This window comes from Tiliqua scincoides, chromosome 4 (assembly GCF_035046505.1).
Source record: "Tiliqua scincoides isolate rTilSci1 chromosome 4, rTilSci1.hap2, whole genome shotgun sequence".
Lineage (NCBI taxonomy): Eukaryota > Metazoa > Chordata > Lepidosauria > Squamata > Scincidae > Tiliqua > Tiliqua scincoides.
Genome location: NC_089824.1, coordinates 187,963,536 through 187,982,295, shown reverse-complemented (window position 1 = coordinate 187,982,295; position 18,760 = coordinate 187,963,536). Strand labels below are relative to the sequence as shown.

The window sequence follows — 18,760 nt, the reverse complement described above, 5'->3', positions numbered from 1 at the left end:
GATTCTATGGTGGAGTCGGACCCTCCTTCAATCTCTACTTTGCTGGATTCTATCCCTTCCTTAATGTAAACGGCCACCCCACCTCCAACACGCCCCTGCCTGTCCCCCTGTAGAGTTTATAGCCCGGGATTGCGGTATCCCACTGATTCTCCACATTCCACCAGGTTTCCATTATGCCCACTATGTCAATGTTTTCCCTTGTCACCAGACATTCCAGTTCTTCCATCTTTGCTAGGAGACTTTGGGCATTTGCATAAAAGCATTTGTACATGGAATGCCCCAGGATGGGCTGCTTATTAGCTCTTTTGTCCCCACATCCTCTCACTGTGCCAAACCATCTATCACATCCCATCATGCTACCATTCCCAATTTCTTCCCCTACTCTGCCTTTGTCTTGTTGTTCTCTAACCTCCCCATCCTCGTCCCATAGGGATGAGGAGTTCCGAACCGGATGCCCCTTGGCTCCTGTCAGCTTTCCCCCAGGGATCAGTTTAAAAGCTGCTCTGCCACCTTTTAATGTTATGCGCCAGCAGTCTGCTTCCATTCTGGTTCAAGTGGAGCCTGTTCCTCTTGTACAGGCCCCGCTTGTCCCAAAATGTTCCCTAGTGCCTAACTAATCTAAACCCCTTCTCCCTACACCACTGTCTCATCCTCGCATTGAGACCCCTGATCTCTGCCTGCCTAGCTGGCCCTGCACGTGGAACAGGTAGCATTTCAGAGAACGTAGCGCTACCTTTGAGGTCCTGGCTTTCAGCTTCCTACCTAATAGCCTAAATTTGGCCTCCAGGACCTCCTGGCTACACTTGCCCACGTCATTGGTGCCATTTAGTCCAGCTTCCTGTATCTCACAGTGGCCCACTAGATACCCACTGCATGGGAGGAGGTTCATCATGACTCACTGGCCTTCTGCACGGGGTGAAACAAACCCTAGTGATACCACTGAGCTGGTGTGCTGACATAGTGGTTTAGCAGGCTACTTAAAGTGTTCTCATTGTTCTTGTTTCATTTGGCCATATGGTTGTCTGCAGTAATCTCCAACTGCTTTTAAATGGCATGTCTACCGAATCTGATCTACCATGCAATGTCTGGTACAATCTGGTACGCAGGACCATGCATAAACAATGGAAAATAAGCACATATGATTTATTTGACTTCTACTCATGATTTGTTAAGTAAACACATGGAACACTTTGAAAGTTTGACAGGAACAACGTTGACTTCCTCCCCCAATGCAATGGCTCCAATCTAAATCGGGGGCCCTGCAATGCCTTTTTGCTAAAGAGGCAGCTCCAGTCTTAAGCATGTATTCCTCATACCAGCCCTGAAACTGCAACATCCTGGGAATCTAATGCAATGTTGTAAACATGCTGTGTGAGCACATTTGCAAGGTGCTATAAGAACATAAGAAGAGCCCCACTGGATCAGGCCAAAGGCCCATCTAGTCCAGCTTCCTATATCTCACAGTGGGCCACAGTTCAAAGTAGCTGTATCTCTCCAAAGGGAGATAAGGGGCAGAGTGGACAAACTGGAAGGGGCCAACATCTCACCCTAACCCCATTAATCTGAAAAAGGGATAAAGTGGACAGAAGCAGCAGGAAAGACGAAAGCACCCAACCTCAACCGAGTCTGGAAACGGGAAGCCTCTCCCTTCTCTGAACCCAAGCAGGTGCAGCAGAGAGAACTGAATGGATGAGATGGCATTAGAGCCTGCCCTCTGCCCCTCCCCAGAAACCTGTCAGCACCCCAAGACTTGCCAGAAGGGAAAAAAAAAAACATTTTTCAAAGTGAGTCTTAAATTCCTCTAATCGCTAGTTAGAGCTCCTCACACGTAGATCTAAGGGCATGAGCTCAGTGTTTGTAGTGCCCTGGGCAGATTTATAAGTTGCTTCTCCAGAACAGGGAGGAAGGAGGTGGAGAGGGAGCTGCCAGGTATGGTTTGCTGTGTATGTTGTTCCATCATCCTTCTGACACAGTCAAAGGAGTTGTTGTGAGCTGAGCAAGCAAAGAATTCTTTAGACAGTCAGACCTTCATCTGCACATCTCCATCAGGCCCTGGGGGGGGGGGGGACAGACTGAGAGCCCTGACTTTCCTAGTTAAAACTTCAGCACTCTCTTTGCTGCTACTGAAAGGCTTTGGCTTTTGGGTAGTAAAAATTCTTGCTCAAGTTTCCTTCTCAGAAATTAGATGGATATTTTTTCCTTAAGCGAGGAGCATTTCTTTCCGATTAAGCACAAATTAAAAATGATGACATCTTGCTGACAAAGTGTCTTTCATGTAGCACTACATGGGGCTAAGAATGCTGTCGCCACACTGGTTTCAGACGCTTAATTAACTTTTGTAACTTTGTTACAAAAGACATCTAGCATTTCTGTAGCATTTCTGAATACTGAAATTGCTTTGCAGACAGTGAAGACCATGTCTTGGGGCAATCCTTACAACAACCGTGTAAAGCTGGAATTAATAAGGGTGAGCTGTATATGGTCCAGTTAACCCATAGGAAGGATACATTTCCTGTGGCACAGTGGAGAGTTTACTACGTTCATCACTCAGTAGGGAAGACAGGTTAACTCAAGCTCTGATTACAAAGGAAGCTAATAATAATAATATAGTACAGTCTTTTTCAGCGTTTATCCTCCGCTGTACTTTACATGGTACACCTATTCTAAGTACCACTGGAAGTAACTGGTGATGACATCATTGCAAGTTACTTCTGGTTGGGAGGCCAGATGTGATGTGAAAAACACCTGTAAGAGGCTCAGGGTGGGTGGGAAGGCTTTTACAAGTGCGGAAAAGCATGCTTTGGAGCTCTCTACCGTTTGCTGTGATATGTTCCTCGTCTCGCTGTCGGACATCAGGTGTCCAAAGGTCCCACAAGTACCACCAAACATCACCTCAAGTACCAATGATGTTACCTGTACCACTGGTTGAGAAACACTGATATGGTATGATGTAAAAGGCAATTCCATTTATTCAGAGCACAAATAACAATAGCACCTTAGTGATCTTATGCAGGTAACATGCTATGTTAATTTTACACCTAGAAATGTGCAGACAAGGACATAATTACATTCCCAGGACAAGGTTGGAAGGCAAATGACATAGCAATTTGGTTGAAACTAACCAGATCTGGATCTGGTCTGGATGGGAGACTGCTTGGAAGTTCTGTGTCTGCTACCTTGATAGCTATTCCATGGAAGAAGAAGGAACTCTAAATATAAGGAACATGTGACTCAGCAAGTCTGAAGTATCTAGTTTTGTTCTGATCAGTACACATGGCTGCTTCTCCAGCGGTATTGGTCCCCGTCCCCCCGCTATTAGCCACTTATCCACCAAAGTCTCAGATTTAATTATATCTCTAAACTCAGGGTTTTGTACATATGTGGCTAGCTGGCCTACAAAGCTACTTCACTAAAAGGGGAAACCTTAGATGCTGTTGGGATCATTGATTCTCAGAGACAGACAAGGGAATGGACATGCATCTAAACACCTGATGATTGCAATCCGGTGTGCACATACTTGGGAGGAAAGCTCATTCAAGTCAATAGGACTATGCTGAGCAAACTTTCATGCACTCAGGTTGCATGAGTGTCTCTCCAAACACTGCTTCTGGAAGCAGCCTGGGGAGGGGGATGTGGAGTACAGCAAAAAGGATAACCCCCTCCAGCAAAGGCCTGTCACTGTGTGATTTGTTTGTTTATTGTTAATCTTTGGAAGCGATCTCATTCTCTGCTGTGCTCCTGCACTCATGAAGTCAGATTTTCAAAGAGTTTAAAGGTAGCACAGCACCGGATATTGCACTATTGTCACTGGAAAAGACTTGTGGGAGTATCGCATGAAGGCTATAAATAAAATGCAGTGTGTGGGTATGATTTGACATGTTGCGTGGAGAAGCCTTTTGTTGCACTTGGGGCAGGCTCACTCCATTTGCAGCTGGGCCCAGGGAGGCTTACATTAGAAAAGTTTAGAAGTTCCTACTCTAGAAACACTTAACTCATGCAATTCATGGTTGCATCCCCAGTGGAGCTCTTTCAGGCTGCTGAGACACTGCTCGTAATTCTGGGACATGGAATCAAAATTGAGGTTCCACACTGCACTTAATATAGAGCATTTTATCCAGCAGTGCCCTCCCCCATGGCCAAGATCCTCCTAGAATGTTTACTCACAAGTATGTCCTGTTCAGCAAAGTTTCTTTCCAGTATTAATGGAAAGTGTCATCCTTGCAGGTTCTGCCCATTTGACTGCATTCAGGACTGGTAGATTAGTGATGAGTCACCCCTAAATTATCCCTTGAGTAGTCTCTCTGAGGCCGCCATCCTAACCAATTTTTCAGCACTGACATGTCAATGCAACTCCGAGGTCAGGGAGCAAACTTTGCCTTACCTTGAGGAAGCCTCCATGACTGCCTCCCAACTGCAGGATGCACCACATGCCCCACTGGCACAGCTATGCCAGTGCTGGAAAGCTGGTTAGGATTGTGCCCTGAATTGTCAGTTTCTGTTCCTATGGGGCAGAGATTTTAATGGCTGGTCTCCTTCACTTTGCTTTTGGAAACCAGTAACTGAAACCTCTTGCTCTCCCATCGCCAGATCAGAAGCTGGCAATATGGCAATTTCTCATTAGTCATTCAGCTGTAACCAACAGGAAACAATGAAACAGGTAGAACCTGCAAAGAGAACACTTTCAATTAAAGGTTCAGGAACCCTGAAAACAGTTAATAGCACTTTGAAGGCTGGGTTGCAGTTGGGTTTTATTACAAAAGAAGGGGGGGGGGGAGCTACAAAAATCAGGACCAAAAAAAGCAGAAGAGGACCTCATTAAACTACAACAATATGACAATGACTATCTGGTTGATCCATAAAAAGCGAGTAGATATCAATTCCAGAGCAAAGGGCTTACAATGAAGCTAGAGATGTTTTCTAAATGGGTGTGCCACATTCCCAGCTGCAGGGCTACCTGAGACCACAAAATGCTGCCACAATCAGACCAAGCTGCTCTGTCATCTTCCACAGCATCATGAGACTTATTCTGCTGCTGCCAGAGACAAAAATGAAAGGTGGCATCTGGGTATGGCATGATTTGCACCGTATACCATTGGGCCCATTTTACCCCAACAGCCAGCCTCAGCATGATTAGGCCCAGTTCCAATGTAAGATGCTACATATTTTTCCTTCTATTCACATGACAGCTTGTTGTAGGTCTGTGCAAGTTCTTGGATCTTTCTGAATGCTGTTCATGCCATTGCAAGGCCAAGTGAATGCATTCATGTCATCTTGCCTATGCAAACATTACACTTACAAACGCCAGGAGTTCACTGCTGGAATTGCATTACTTGATCTTGATCCTGCAGAGCACTAAGCTGGGAGGAAATTTAACAACTACTGTACTTTGTTGGGACCCTCAAAACAAAGCACCATACTCATACCGTAGATGGTGGTGATGTCACACACTGCTCTAATGCCACCTGCAGAAAGATAAAGCTCCAAAGCTTTACCCAGGAGCTTTAACTGAAACCTGTGTCCCTTGCATGATGGCAGGCTCATATGATGGCACTGTGTCTGCAGTTCCCCATAGCTACCATGCAGCTGACGGTGAAGGGAAAAGACATTAGTGGACCCAGATGTCTGCTAGAACCCTCTGGGTGGTGGGTGGAAAACAGAGTACACCTCTGTTTTGCACCCACTGCTTGGCGTGGCTCCGAAGGGGGGCACTTGCACGCCACAGTGAGGCTCCCTGCAAAACTCAGTTCTTTGCACCCCCTCTAGCCTAGGATCACAGCCTGGATGTGAAAGATAGAATAAGCTATTGTTAGAAGAATTTGTGAAGTGATTGAGGTAGGAGAAGCAATCAGATTTGGTAGGTAAGTTTCCCACAGTCCATACTACTACAGGCCCTAATTATGTTGTACTAAAACCACAGCAGGATGCTGTCCTTAACTGATAGGATAAAGCTGGCTGGTAATTCCATTATCATCTGTATATGTTAACAGCATTCCTGACTCTCCCTATGAAGGAATTGGTATGGCTGTGCTATGCTGAGGCTACCCCACAAACAATGCCTGGGCAAGAGATTACAGATTTCTAGTGATTTCTCATGCCAAATTCCTGCCATAGTTCTGCCCCAGTATGTCCCTCACCTCAGAGCTTGGTAGCAACAGGAGAGGCAGGTGAGAAGGGCAAAGCAAGCTCCAGCTCACTGGAGACAGAGTGTTCTCTGGGGGAAGTGCTGAGTGGTGCTACCTAGTTGGAAGTGGCACGAAAACTAGCAAGCGGAGAGGGAAGGTGGCACTTGGGCTTCAGATTCTCAGGCAGGCTGTGAAATTCCAGAAACCCATGAAGAATTTCGAAGCAATCTGCAGCCTCACTGAAGAGCTTCCACTGACCTGAAACCCTGCTGGAATTGCACAGGACTCACAGAGCCCATCCTGGAGCAGGCCAGCAGGAAAGTGGCACCCCCTGGTGCAGTTTCAACTCAGTGGAGGGCGAATGGCCTGTGCAGAGCAGGGTATGTGTCTGCAGGTGTCGGTGCTTTAGGGAATGCATGGCCAGTCACTCTCTTGTCCATTCCAAGTTGTGAAGAGACTCAGGGAGCTGGCTTTTCTCCCTCCATCCTAAAGATCTCTCAGTCTTCCTATCCTGCAAGCAGGTGCCTGAGAGATGGGAGTGGCGCAGCTCCGTTCTGTCTCAGACACCCAACTGCATCACACTTTGGGCCAGCTTCAGTTTTGGCCAAGAGGAAGAGTTTGACAATATCTCTAGTGGTGCCTTGCCAAAGCACCCAAGCAAGTGAACAGCACGCAAGCAGGTGGGCAAGTGACAGAGGTTACAGCCTTCTGCTGAATCAGACCCCTGGACCTTCCAGCGCATACTATTGACGCTGACCAGTAGATTCAGAAAGGATCTTTATCATGGCTGGGATTGAACCCGAGACCTTCTGAATGTCAAGCAGATGTTCTAACACTGAGTTCTTCCCAAACTGCCTGGCAAGGCCACAGCAATGGTGGTAAGGAGCAGCAGCTTCTGACACCCGCTTACTCACCTGTCCTCTTCTTCTGAGTGGGATGGAACGCTATGGAACTCCCTTCCCCTTGACTTAAGAATGGCTCCCTCTCTTGAGACTTTTTGGCGAGGCCTAAAGACCCTTCTGTTTAAACAAGCCTTCTGAGTTCTCAGCCTTTTTTAACATCTTTTAATATTTTTTACAGGCCTGATTCTTATGATTTGCTGCTGCTCTATGCTCTTTTTTACCTAACTATTTTTTGTCTGACTGCTGTTTTTATGATATCTGTTAATATGTTTTAATTTGTTTTAAACTATGTTTTTAATTTGTTTTAACCTGTTGTAAGACGCCTTGAGTCCCTTCGGGGAGAAAGGTGGGATAAAAATAAAGTTGTTATTATTTATTATTATTATTATTATGGGGAAGGAGCCCCATTTCTACTGTGACCCAGAGGGAGAGAGGGCAGCATCTGCTGTTCCTTGCCACCATCACTGCTCACCCACCACAAAGCAGGTAGGAAGTGAGGAGAATCAGTGACGAGGACAGCAGTCAGCCCTGCACAATTCCCATACTTGCCCTCTCCAGTCCTCACTGCCACCAAAAAGGGGAGAGAAACCAAGTGAGTAGCTGGCTGTTGCTGCTCCTCACTCTCCCTGATCTAACACTCACTGCTGCCCAGAGGAAGCAAGTAAGCAGATTACTGCCCTCACTTCATACCCACATAAGCTGGAAAGCAGGGAGTGCCAGTAATGGCAAAGAAGAATGACAGCAGCAGGCTGACTTCTTGGCAGGCTCTGCCAGGGGTCTGGGGCTTTGGCAACTGCCCTGCCAATGCCAGTCCTGCACTTTGCTTCTCAGCTCGATGAAAAAGAGGAGGAAACAGTGGCAGCCACAGCAACCAGGCAGGCAAGCAGCAAGGAATGGGGTTTGATCCACAGGTATGCTAGAAACAGAAAAATGAGATTAAAAGACCGCAGCAGATGAATACGTTCACAGCACTGTGATCTCCCGTTGTATATTACATCTGTCTTCAGCCTAGCAGGCTTGTGTTAGCCCACATCAATGACTCGGTCCTCTGGGCTAAATTACCGAGTATAATAATCTGTTGGAGGAGTTGGGTGGTTAGGAGTTGGAAGCCAGCAGAGTCATAAAGAGATGCCGCAGCCATCTCCCTAAAGTAAGCCAGAGTAACTATTCCTCATAGTTACAAGACTTCCTATGGCTCTACTCACTAGGTAGTGGCTGTTCTACTAATTAACAGTGTTTATATTGGTGTGATTTCAGTCTGAGCTGTACTACTAAAGTCATAAAGCTAGATGCGCGCGCGCGCGCGCGCACACACACACACACACCCTTTCTATGGAAGGGCTTTAGCTCAGAGGTAGAGCCCATTCTCCACATACAGAAGATCCAGGTTCAGTCTCCTGGTAGGACGGGGGATGGAGAGGGACAAAATCACCTGAACTCCTGGAGAGCTGTTAGTGTCAGCATAGACAAGGTTGAACTACATGATCTGACACAGGATGCAGTGCTACAGATGTTCATCTAGTTGAGGTTACCAGGAATTCCTGGGGTGGCGGCATAAGGAGAAGGTAAAACTCCCCAGGATCCTAGGGATACAAAGACTACGATAAGGCTGACTCACAATTACGATCACCAGCACACCATACATAGCACTCCCATTCCGAGTTTGACATGTTGATTTACATGCAGGGATCCATCCAGGCTTTGGAGAATACCCCAGAAATCCCAGCCAGGATTTCGAAGGAATGGATGTCCTGCAAGTGAAAAAAAAGTCTCCATTTGACTGATAGCTTTGGAAGAGTTTACACTAAGTGCAGGGATGCAAAGAGCTGTCAATGGCGCCACCACATGCCTAAATTGAGCTATGGAAAGCAGGAAGGAAATTTCCTTGAAAAGTATCAAGGTGAATACAGACAATCAGCTTTGCAACTCATCCTGCAGACGCCTGGAAATGCGGCTTGCTCAGAGATGGTGGTAGCTGGAAAGCAACAGATGTGTCCTCATTTGCTGTCCCCTCAAGCTCTGATCTGTCCCAGGAGGAGAAGAGCGTGCAGCACACCTCAGAAAATGGGACACCAAGCCCATATCTTGGAGTATCCCAGACGTTGCAACCTTGATGATTCCTGCGCCTTTTCTTTGACTACTGCAACCAGAAGTATGTTGTATGGGATCTGGCATACCTGATGGTTACAAAACTCTCTGATTACTAAGGGGCAAACTATAAATCAAACACCAAAATGTAGAACAATGCCCTACTGCAGGTTTTTTTTTTTAAACAAAGAAACTGCTTCAGGAGAGAATTTACATGGGGTTGCTTAACCCGTTCTCCACAATCATTGCCCCTCTCCAAACTGGCCCCACAGGACTGCAAATGGGTCTGCACTGCGCAACAGATCATTTTTGAGCTTGACAGAGGTGCAACAAACGGGCCAGACACTGTTTGCACCTTTTCCATTTCCAGTCTCACCTCTGGATGATGTGCGCTCTCCATGTGGACATTCCCTCCATGATTTAAGGGATTGGTTGAGACAATCTTAGCCTCACATCCAGGCTTAAGGTTCCTTTGCCGAACCCTGTGCCAGCCCAATAGTGCAATCTTATGCATGCTTACTCCAAAGGAAGTTCAACTTATTTCCGTGGGTCTTAGGGTCCAATCCTATCCAACTTTCCAGCACTGATACAGCTGTGCCAACAGAGTGTGCACTACATCCTGTGGTGGTGGGACAGTCACAGAGACCCCTTACCTCAGGGCTGCATTGAGGCTGCATCAGCACTGGAAAGTTGGATAGGATCGGGCCCTTACCCCCTCGTGAGTATGCATAGGATTGCACCCCAAGTGTAGAACATAACATCTGTGGCTGGTTTTACAAAGGGTGCTGAGCTGTCATCGACCCAGAGCCCTTGTGACTTCTGGGTGCTCTCACCTGCCACCACTTCTAGTTGTGGGGCAGCCAGAGCTGGCCATGCAGTGGAAATCAGCTAGAGCAGGGGTGTCAAACATAAGGCCCGGGGACCAGATGCGGCCCGCATCTGGCCCTCAGGCTCTCATCTGCTGAGCAGTGCTGTGGTGCTATTGCTGAACAGCAGCCCAAGTGAAAACTGGGCTTTCTCATATCTTGAAATATGATCAAGATTTGTGTATTTTCTCTTCTGTTTGCAGCTAATGAGTTCCTAAGTGAGAAAAAGTGCTTATTTTTGGTTATGACTTGTTTAATGACATCATTTCCGGCCCTCAGCTGGCATCACGAATGCTCTTCGGCCTTTGGTATGAAAAAAGTTTGTCACCCCTGGACTAGAGGATGAAAGAAGGCGGGTGGAGCCTGACCAGAGGACTTCTGCGCCCAGGGCTTAGTCAAATCCAGGGGAAGCGCCTTGCCCAGGACTCTAAGCAGAAGCTGCATAGGGGCCACTTGAAAGGCAGATGAGACTGGGTCTCTGGCCAGTGATTTTTAGGTTAGCGTTCCGTACCAGCTGCTGTAGCGAACCACCCTTTCAGCCCATCACATGCATTTCCATGCAGCTTTCCTCAGAAAACCTAAACCCTTAAACTGGCATCACTGATTCAGACAAATTCCTTCGCAGAGTCTCTGGATGAAACGCTCCTGCCTTCAGAGACACGCTCTGTGTGGCCAATGTCCTCAGGGTACCATCCTGTGTGTATTCTTGACTCCAGCAAGATCCCTTGTATGTGTCTGTGTGTCATACTTCCTAATCAGTGCAAGAAGCATCCCTCTGAAACTCTCTCTCTCTCTCTCTCTCTCTCTCTCTCACCCCCTCCCCCCCCACTTTTTCCAAGGGCTTCAGCCACAACCCATAGGCACCTCCCACAGAGACAGTCAGGCAGCTCTGAGGAGCTAGCACAGGGGTGGGGGGAGAACTGGCAAAAGGGACAGATGCAACCACTTGGGTGAATGGGATGCAGAGAAAATAACACTTGGCCACAAATGGTGATCTTCTCTCTAAAGATGCCCAGATACTCTTCCTACTCATAGGGTAGGGGAGACACAGGGCAAGCAGCCCCCCAAAGAAGCGGAGCAGTCAGAAACAGAGCAAAGCCCTCTGTCAGCTTTTCTTCTGTAACCACTAGACCAGACTGCCTCCTATAGCTCAGCCCAATAGGAATCAGCCCTATTCTTCTCCTCTCTTTCTCAGGTCTCCTGAATCAATGGGTTAGGCAGCTTTTTGGTGATCCACCCCCGCCCCCGCCCCGTCTGCGGTGGGCATCTAAAAAACCAAGTTCAGTCCATCGCTGCAGCAGCTGCTCAGCCCAGGCAAGGTGGTGTTTGCTGGGCTCTCCTGGCGAATGAACGCACAACCTGACTCTCCAGCGACGTCGGTCTCTCTCCTTCAGAGAAAGGAAGGGCACTCTGGGAAGCAGCAGACACCTGCACCTCCTCCTCACCCCCCGATCGCCAAGCACGGAATAAGTGACTGTCCCACAAACAGCTCTCCAGAGCAGTGGCGTAGCTAGAGGGGGAGCAAAGCACTAAGGCTTGCAAGGAGCCTCACCGCAGCCTGCAAGCAGCCCCTCTCCCTCCCTTTCGGAGCCATTCCTGGCAGCGAGAGCAAAAAACACCGCACGCTGTGGTGAGGTTCCCTGCAAAACTTAGTACTTTGCCCCCCTCTAGCTACGCCACTGCGGCAGAGAGAGGATCTGGCTGGCCGACGTGACCCTTCTGGGTGAAATGCCGGCGCTTCATCCTCTTTCATCCTCTCTCCGCTTCTCAGAGCGGGAAGACGTTTGCCAAACTCCCTCCGCGCTGCAACTCGCCCTGACGCTCCTGGACCTGCCTCTCTGAACCTGTTTGCAAGAGGGATCCCCGGCTCAATTGCTCCGTCTCAGTAGCCCCTTCTGCTGCTCCCACACAGAGAGCCCAAGCCTACGCATGTCTACTCAAGCCAATGTGACTTACTCGCAGGAAAGTGTGGACAGGATTGCAGCCTCAGAGCCCAATCCTATGCATGTCTTCTCGGAAGTAAGTCTCATTATAGTGACTCATTCCCATTATAGTGAATGGGGCTTACTCCCAAGTAAGTGTGGATAGGATTTCAGCCTCAGAGCCCAACCCTACGCACGTCTACTCAGAAGTAAGTCCCATTAAAGTCAATGTGACTTACTCGCAGGAAAGTGTGGCTAGGATTGCAGCCAGAGTCCGTCCGGCCAAGAGGCGCTGCCTGCTTTGAACGGGAGCAATCAAGAAGCAAAGTAGGCAGAACATCGCCGTGTAAACAGGCTCTCCAGACGACTACAAGGGGAGGGGGCTGCGGGGGGAGCAGAGCGAGAGGGGCTTCCCTCCCCATCACACCAGCGGCTGACTCCTGGTGCCCAAGTTGCAAGTGGACACTGTGGATGCGGCCCCAGGTGGGCGATGCCGGGCTCTCCTCTCCCCGTGCCCCTCGCCCACTCCTCCAGGGGAAAGCCCGGGCAAGGATGCGACGGCGGGACGGGTACTTACAGGTAGGCTGTGAAGGGACTCAGGCCGGAAGGCACGGCGGAGAGCGCCAGCTCCGAGCAGTCCACCGAGAGCACGATGCCGTCCTCCTCGCAGTGGCAGTGCACTGGGCAGGAGGGCGCAGCGGCAGCAGCCCCGGGCTCCGCGGGCGCCAGCTGGAGGGCGCAGGAGAAGAAAGCCAGGACCAGCCAGCCGGGCACCAGCCTGCCCCTTCCCCGCTGAGCTGCAGCCAGCATGCTGGGCCTGCCCGGGCGTCTCCTGCACCGGCTCCCTGGATCGACGCTACGGGGACGGGCGACGACACGCAGCCCCGGAGACAGCTCGCTGGCGGTGCGCTGCCCGAGTGCGGCGGGGATGCAGCCGGCGAGGGGAAGGCATCGTTGAATGATCGCGGTTATTGGGTTTCAGGCGGGCTGGGCAGGGCAGGGCAGGCAGGGCGCCGCTCGCGGGGGAGGAGCCAGAGTCGCAGTGCAGGGGGGAAGGAAGAGAGAGGACCTGGGTGGAGACACGTGCAGAAGTGGGCCTGGCTGAGCAGAGGAGGGCCTGGTCGTGGGCCACTGTGGGCCACCAGCAGCCTTTCCCGTCTCCTGGCCTCATGTGCCTTCTCTGGACCCACGTTGTCAGTGCACATGTCTATGCACCTGCCGGCAGAGGAGCACACTTGGCGCATGTGGTGAATGAACGCAGAAGCCACCGCTGCTTCTGCGTCCAGCGAACACGATGCCACATGCATGGTCCGGGGTCGTTCTCCATCCCAAGCCAGGCTCAGCTTGTCCGATGATGCGCCTCCGCTTGCGCAGCAACATCATGTGTCAATGCCAAGGTCCAGAGGAAGCTTCATTCCTCCAGGGAAGAGAGAGAGGCAGGGTCAGGGGAGTCTGAATGGCTGGCGTTTCAGAGCTGGGATGTGTGGTGCAGGTTGGAGGAATTCGGATGGGACAGCCCTGGAACACTCACTAGGTAAGAAGAGCAGGGGAGCCAACAACAGTTTTTGACTTGCAGAATCACTCAGTCAAAGGCCACCTGTAGAATTCATTGGAGACATTGCTCTGCAAGGAAATCACATTTCCCTGCACTCAAATTGTAATGTTGAGTTGCTACAAAAATTTAATACCCTCTTCCCCCAATTTAAACCACAACTGTAGTTAAACAGTAGTGCCTTAGTCAGAGTACTGATCGTGTCATGGGCATGGATTGGGGGATGCCTGTGAGATCCGTACTGAGAGAGATGCAAGTCTTCCCTCATCTTCTGTGGCATTCTGAGGAGATGCCTTCCTATGCACCTGGTCCCCTTTTTGCTTCCCTGTGTCTTCTCCCACTCCACAGTGCTCTTCTTTATTGCTGCACCATTCATCTTCTGCAAGATACACCCCTCCCCCACTAACATGGTTACCCCCCAAAGCACCGTTGTTCCCTTTTATTTCAGGAGGAGCAAGGATGCAGTGATAGTAACACTAAAGGGGGGAGGGGACACTTCTTGACATGCTCTGTAGCATCAGCCAGTTGTTGCCCATGAGGCCCATTGAGGCAGTTACTTTGAGTGATGGGCTGGGAAAGAGAGCAAATTAGCACACCCTGCCTGCCTGCCTGCCACCCCCTGGTCAGCAGCCCACCCAGTCTCTTAACCCTGCACTCCAGTCCTCTTCTATGCAATGGGAGTGAGTGAGAAGAACAAAGCAGTGACAGCCTACCATAAGCAAGCAATTGCCTTGGTGGGGCTGGTGGAGAAAGCAGGACCCTGCTACAATCTGTTTCAGTTGCTTCCCTTTTAGGAGAGCAATCCAAAAGGTTCTCTTCACTGTGCCACTTCCTCTTGGCTTGCCTACCTCCTTATTCGAAACAGGCTGGGTAATAGTGGCATAGCTAGAGGGGGGTCAAAGCACTAAGTTTTGCAGGGAGTCTCACAGCAGCATGCAAGTGGCCCTTCCCCCTCCCCTTTGGAACCATTCTGGGTGGTGGAAGCAAAACTGTGGCGTGTTTGCATACTGCCCAGAATGGCTCCAAAGGCGAGGAGGCCACTTGCACTCCCTCTTTTGACTGTGCTTATTTGATTAAACACCATTAGCAGCTACTATAACCATTACAGTGCATGCATTTCCATGACATGCAGCCAAATCCTAAACATGTTTACCCAGGTTAACAGCCCAATCCTATGGACTGATACCACCAGCAGAATGCATGTTCTGGAATGTGTATTCTGCTGCCGGCTGCTGCTGAAAAGCAGCCATAAAGCACCTTCTGGCAACACACATACTCGTAGAATAGTGCGCTATTGGGGCAATGGAAGACGGGCCAGAGCCTTCATATATGTGTCTCCAGAGTGCCAGCTGCCCGCTGAGGAAGGTAAAATGGTGGGGGAGGCGAGAGAGGGTGGAGGTGGGTGGAACAGGGATGGGGAGGCTCTGGGAGGGAGTGGATCTGGCAGCAGTGGGAAGTGCTGGATCTTAACTCCTTTGTCAGCAGCTTCCCCACCCCTTTTCTTTCCTCTGACTTGTGCTAGTGAAATAGCTAGTGCACGTCTGAGGAGACCCATTATAGAACAGGAGGCTTATGGAGGGGCAAGGGGATTTAAATCTCCTTTCCCCTCCAAATCTTTCCAATCCACTGCTGGATACAGTGCACCTTTTTTTTGGTGTGTGTGCACCAGCAGGAGGAGCAGGGAGGAAGGATAGGTTTGGGCTGTAAGTAACTCCTACTCAGCTTAGCAGAAGTATTCGCAAAGACGTGCACATAGGATCAGGGCCTCTGAGAGAAATTTTATCAGGGGGTACAAAGTTTCTTTTGGGCCCCTTTGCAAAGGGGGTGTGTGTCAAACAGAGCAGGGGAGGGTGATGATGGGCGAGCAGAATGGGAAGGGGCAAAACAGAATGGGGGGAGGGTGGAAATAGCTGGAAAAGTCTTTGGAGCCCTGGTCTACTCACCCATGTGGCACTGGCAGCTAGATTCAGTAATACAGAAAACCAAACACACTCCTCTCTAAAATCTTTTAAATATAGAAAATCATGCAGAAAATTAGCACCATCTTATTTTGGCTCACACTAGAATGGAAAGTGTCCTGTGTGTACCAAAACTTGCTTCTGCAGCAGTTGTAATCTTGCAGCTGTGTCCCTATACACTCCTTCATGGTTATGGGATCCACAAGCCAAAGAGCTACTGCTGCAGGCCAGTTTCCTCCCAGATTTGACACTGTGTTAAAGAGTGTCACATATGCATTCCTCGGTCCAGCATATATTTCTTTCCAGTAGCTGCAGTAGCTGCAGCCGCACACTCATGGTAGACAACATCTTGTCTTGTGACAGCCACAAGTCTGAATAGATAGGAAAATGTCAGATCCCAGGAAATTTCTGGGGCCCCTTTTTGATCCTGGGCCAGGGTACAAATTACCCCCTTTACCCCCCTCTCCTAGGCCCTACATAGTCAGCCCGTCCTCTGTATGATAACTTAGAAAAAAGCCCCACTGGTTTCAATAATGGTTCCTTGCATGCAAGTGTGCATGGGATCACAGTTTTAACGTTTTCAAATTGCTAGTTTTAAAAGCTGCAAAACTGCATGTCCCAGAGTAGCAACTCTGAATTCTCACTTGTGGTATATCAGTGGCTGGTTCAATCTCGCCTTGGTATATTAGGCGGGCTTCTGAAACTCCCCTTGCTTACTCCTTGGGAAGTAACATTCGCATTACTGCCTGTGCATTTGAGATGGTGAACATGCTGTCTGGTTGGAGCATAGAAGCCTATGACCTTGGAGACAGAGTTGGAAACCAAGTTTCCATAACCTGCTTCTACAGTGTGCCCTTGAACATGAAAACAGAGTGCATTAAGCATCTGGCTAGTGATGGTTAATGTGGAAGGAAAGCCATCTGGGTGCCTCCTAGTGGTATCTGGGACATAGAGTCTTGTGAGTTAGTTTCAGTGGACTTGATCCTGTCTACGTGGCAATTGGTTGAACTCAAATTTAACTCTCATGACTTTCTGCAAAAGATCTGCTTTGGTGAGAGACAAGACATATACTGATAATTCCATGAAGTTCCCTGTCTGCTCAGTGCGTAGAGCTACAATAGCTCCTGGAGTCCCCACTGAACCTGTTTAAATCTGCACTGTGGTTATACCCTGGAAGTGTAGCTGCAGTCACTTCAGCCTCCTAAGAGCAAGAGAAATTAGCCATTGGCGTAATCATCTATTGGCGATGCAGCCTGACTAATAGCAGCTGTCCAGGGCCTTTGGCAGGGATTTTTTTTCCCATCACTCCTTTAACTAGAGATGTTGGAGAGTGAAGCTGGGCCCTTCCACATGCAAAAAAAGGGCTCCCCCACTGAACCGTGGCTCCTCCCCAACAGGTTCTTTCATGGACTGTCACCCGTTTATGGCGCTCAGTGTGACAACCTCCTATTTCCTCTTCCATCATACAACCCAAAGCACCACAAGTACAGCTTCCTGTCTTCTTGCACCCTGCTGGGGCAAGAAATGGCTCTTGAGCTGGAGAACTTCTGGTACATTTGCTCTCATTGACACAGAAAGACCTGTGGTGCTGTGTCTGAGCTGAAGATTCACAGAGGTGCAAGATCCTTTCTGCTCACTTGTAGCATAAAACAAGCTTTTGGCCATTTGTTTCTGGCTGTTCTCCTTGGATCTGCTGCTGCTGCTTCACTTAGATGCTGTATTAACTCATCATTTCTGGTCACTCAGAATCATACACTCAGGATGTACCTTCAGAGCACATGTTCCTATGTCCTCTACGTGAGCATAGACTCCAGTGAAAACACTCTTTTCCCCCCAGGGGCAATTTCTACTCTTGCTTTTCTTCTGCAGGCAGTGGTTATGAATGTTGTTGTTCACATTTTTGTGGCTTGGCTGCCTGTTCTGCGTCCTCTGTGTCCCCAGCACACACAGGAGCACTGGCTTCTTTCTCTGCTATTTTAGGGCTTTTGCCTTCAGGTTCTTCAGAGAGCAGAGGAAAGCAAGAGATAAGCAGCATGGCTGGAGAGGAAAGGGAGCCAGATGCCTGGAGGGTTGTTTATGTGGCTTGTGCTCTGTGCGGCTTGGAGAATGCCACAGGGGAGCCATTTGTGGGACCAAAGAGGGATGCTGCTCCTAGCAGGGCCATCCAGGGGTTGAAATGCCACAGGCAGCCCCTTCAATGACTCCTGGAGGTCTTCCAAGACATAAACATATGCCCGAGGCAGGACAAACACACAGCAGACGCTTGCATGGCCCAAGATGGCTCTGAAGGTAATGAGCTAGTGGCCTCAGCCACACACATTCTGAGCTTCCTGTATTCTGGAAAGAATACTCGGTTGGAACCACAGCAGCCGGAGCAGCTTCTCCTCCTCTTGACACAAATGAGCCCTTCAGCCATCATAGATCCAGCAAAGCCTTCATTCTGATCCTTAGAATCACAGAGTTCTCCCTTTCTAATGCAGGAGTTGCTATCTAAGGGATGTTCACAGTTACTCTGTCTTTAAGTGTCTGTAAACGTGTACACAGTTTCATAGGAATGACTGTACAGGTGTGTGCCACTTAACGACGGGAATACGTTCTCCTATCCCCCTTGTTCTGGAATTAGGTCATTAAGTGACAATTCAGTCCAATCTATTGCCTTTGTGTAAACAGACACTCCCTGCTGCCTGACACTAGGTGGCTGCACTGGCTACTGGAGATAGATGGCCTCTTCATTGCATTAAGAGCATCTCTGTTGTGTAAACAGACACTCAACTTCCAGACCAGACCTCCTACCTCCTGAGAGACCTTGGGTGTGCAGTCCAAATTCAGACCCTTCCCAAGATATGTGAGCTCCCTACCTCTTTATTTGACTCCAACCTGTATTTGGCCCAGGATATTCTTACCTATACAGGTTGTTTCAGGTCAACCAAATGATAGGGTTGCCACCTTTTGGGGGGAGGGTGCAGAATTTCTATGCATTTCAAAGGACATGCATCTAATGGCTATTGCTTTTCCCAGTGCTGTGTTTTCATGCAAGGAAACCTGTGCAATGTCTGCCTGAGCAACAAATAACTTGGTCATTGTGCATGATTTCTGTGGACCTCTTAGTTTACAAAAGTCTATATGATTCCTGCTTAGTTATTTGTACAACCACCTATACAGAAGGTTAGGCTGTGAGATTCTGGTTCCCTCAGTGTCGCCTAGCAAGATTCATGATGGGAAGGCATCCTGGAGTCTTCCACAGCCAGACACAGCGCTCTGTTTCATCACACTGCAGAGTACGTTTTCAAGCTGCCTAAAGAATCCGGGCCTCCTATTATCTTTAGCAGACTCGAGGAGGGTGAGTGATG

The 18,760-nt window shown here is 49.1% G+C and overlaps 1 protein-coding gene across 1 annotated transcript in view; it reads right to left on the bottom strand.

Moving 5' to 3' along the window:
* LGR6 (leucine rich repeat containing G protein-coupled receptor 6) overlaps positions 1-12,710 on the bottom strand; it is a 170,633-nt gene extending 157,923 nt beyond the window's left edge. The window contains exon 1 of the mRNA XM_066624681.1: positions 12,478-12,710. Within this exon, the coding sequence (XP_066480778.1) occupies positions 12,478-12,710 (233 nt within the window). The remainder of the gene's footprint in view (positions 1-12,477) is intronic.
* Between the last annotated feature and the right edge of the window lie 6,050 nt (positions 12,711-18,760).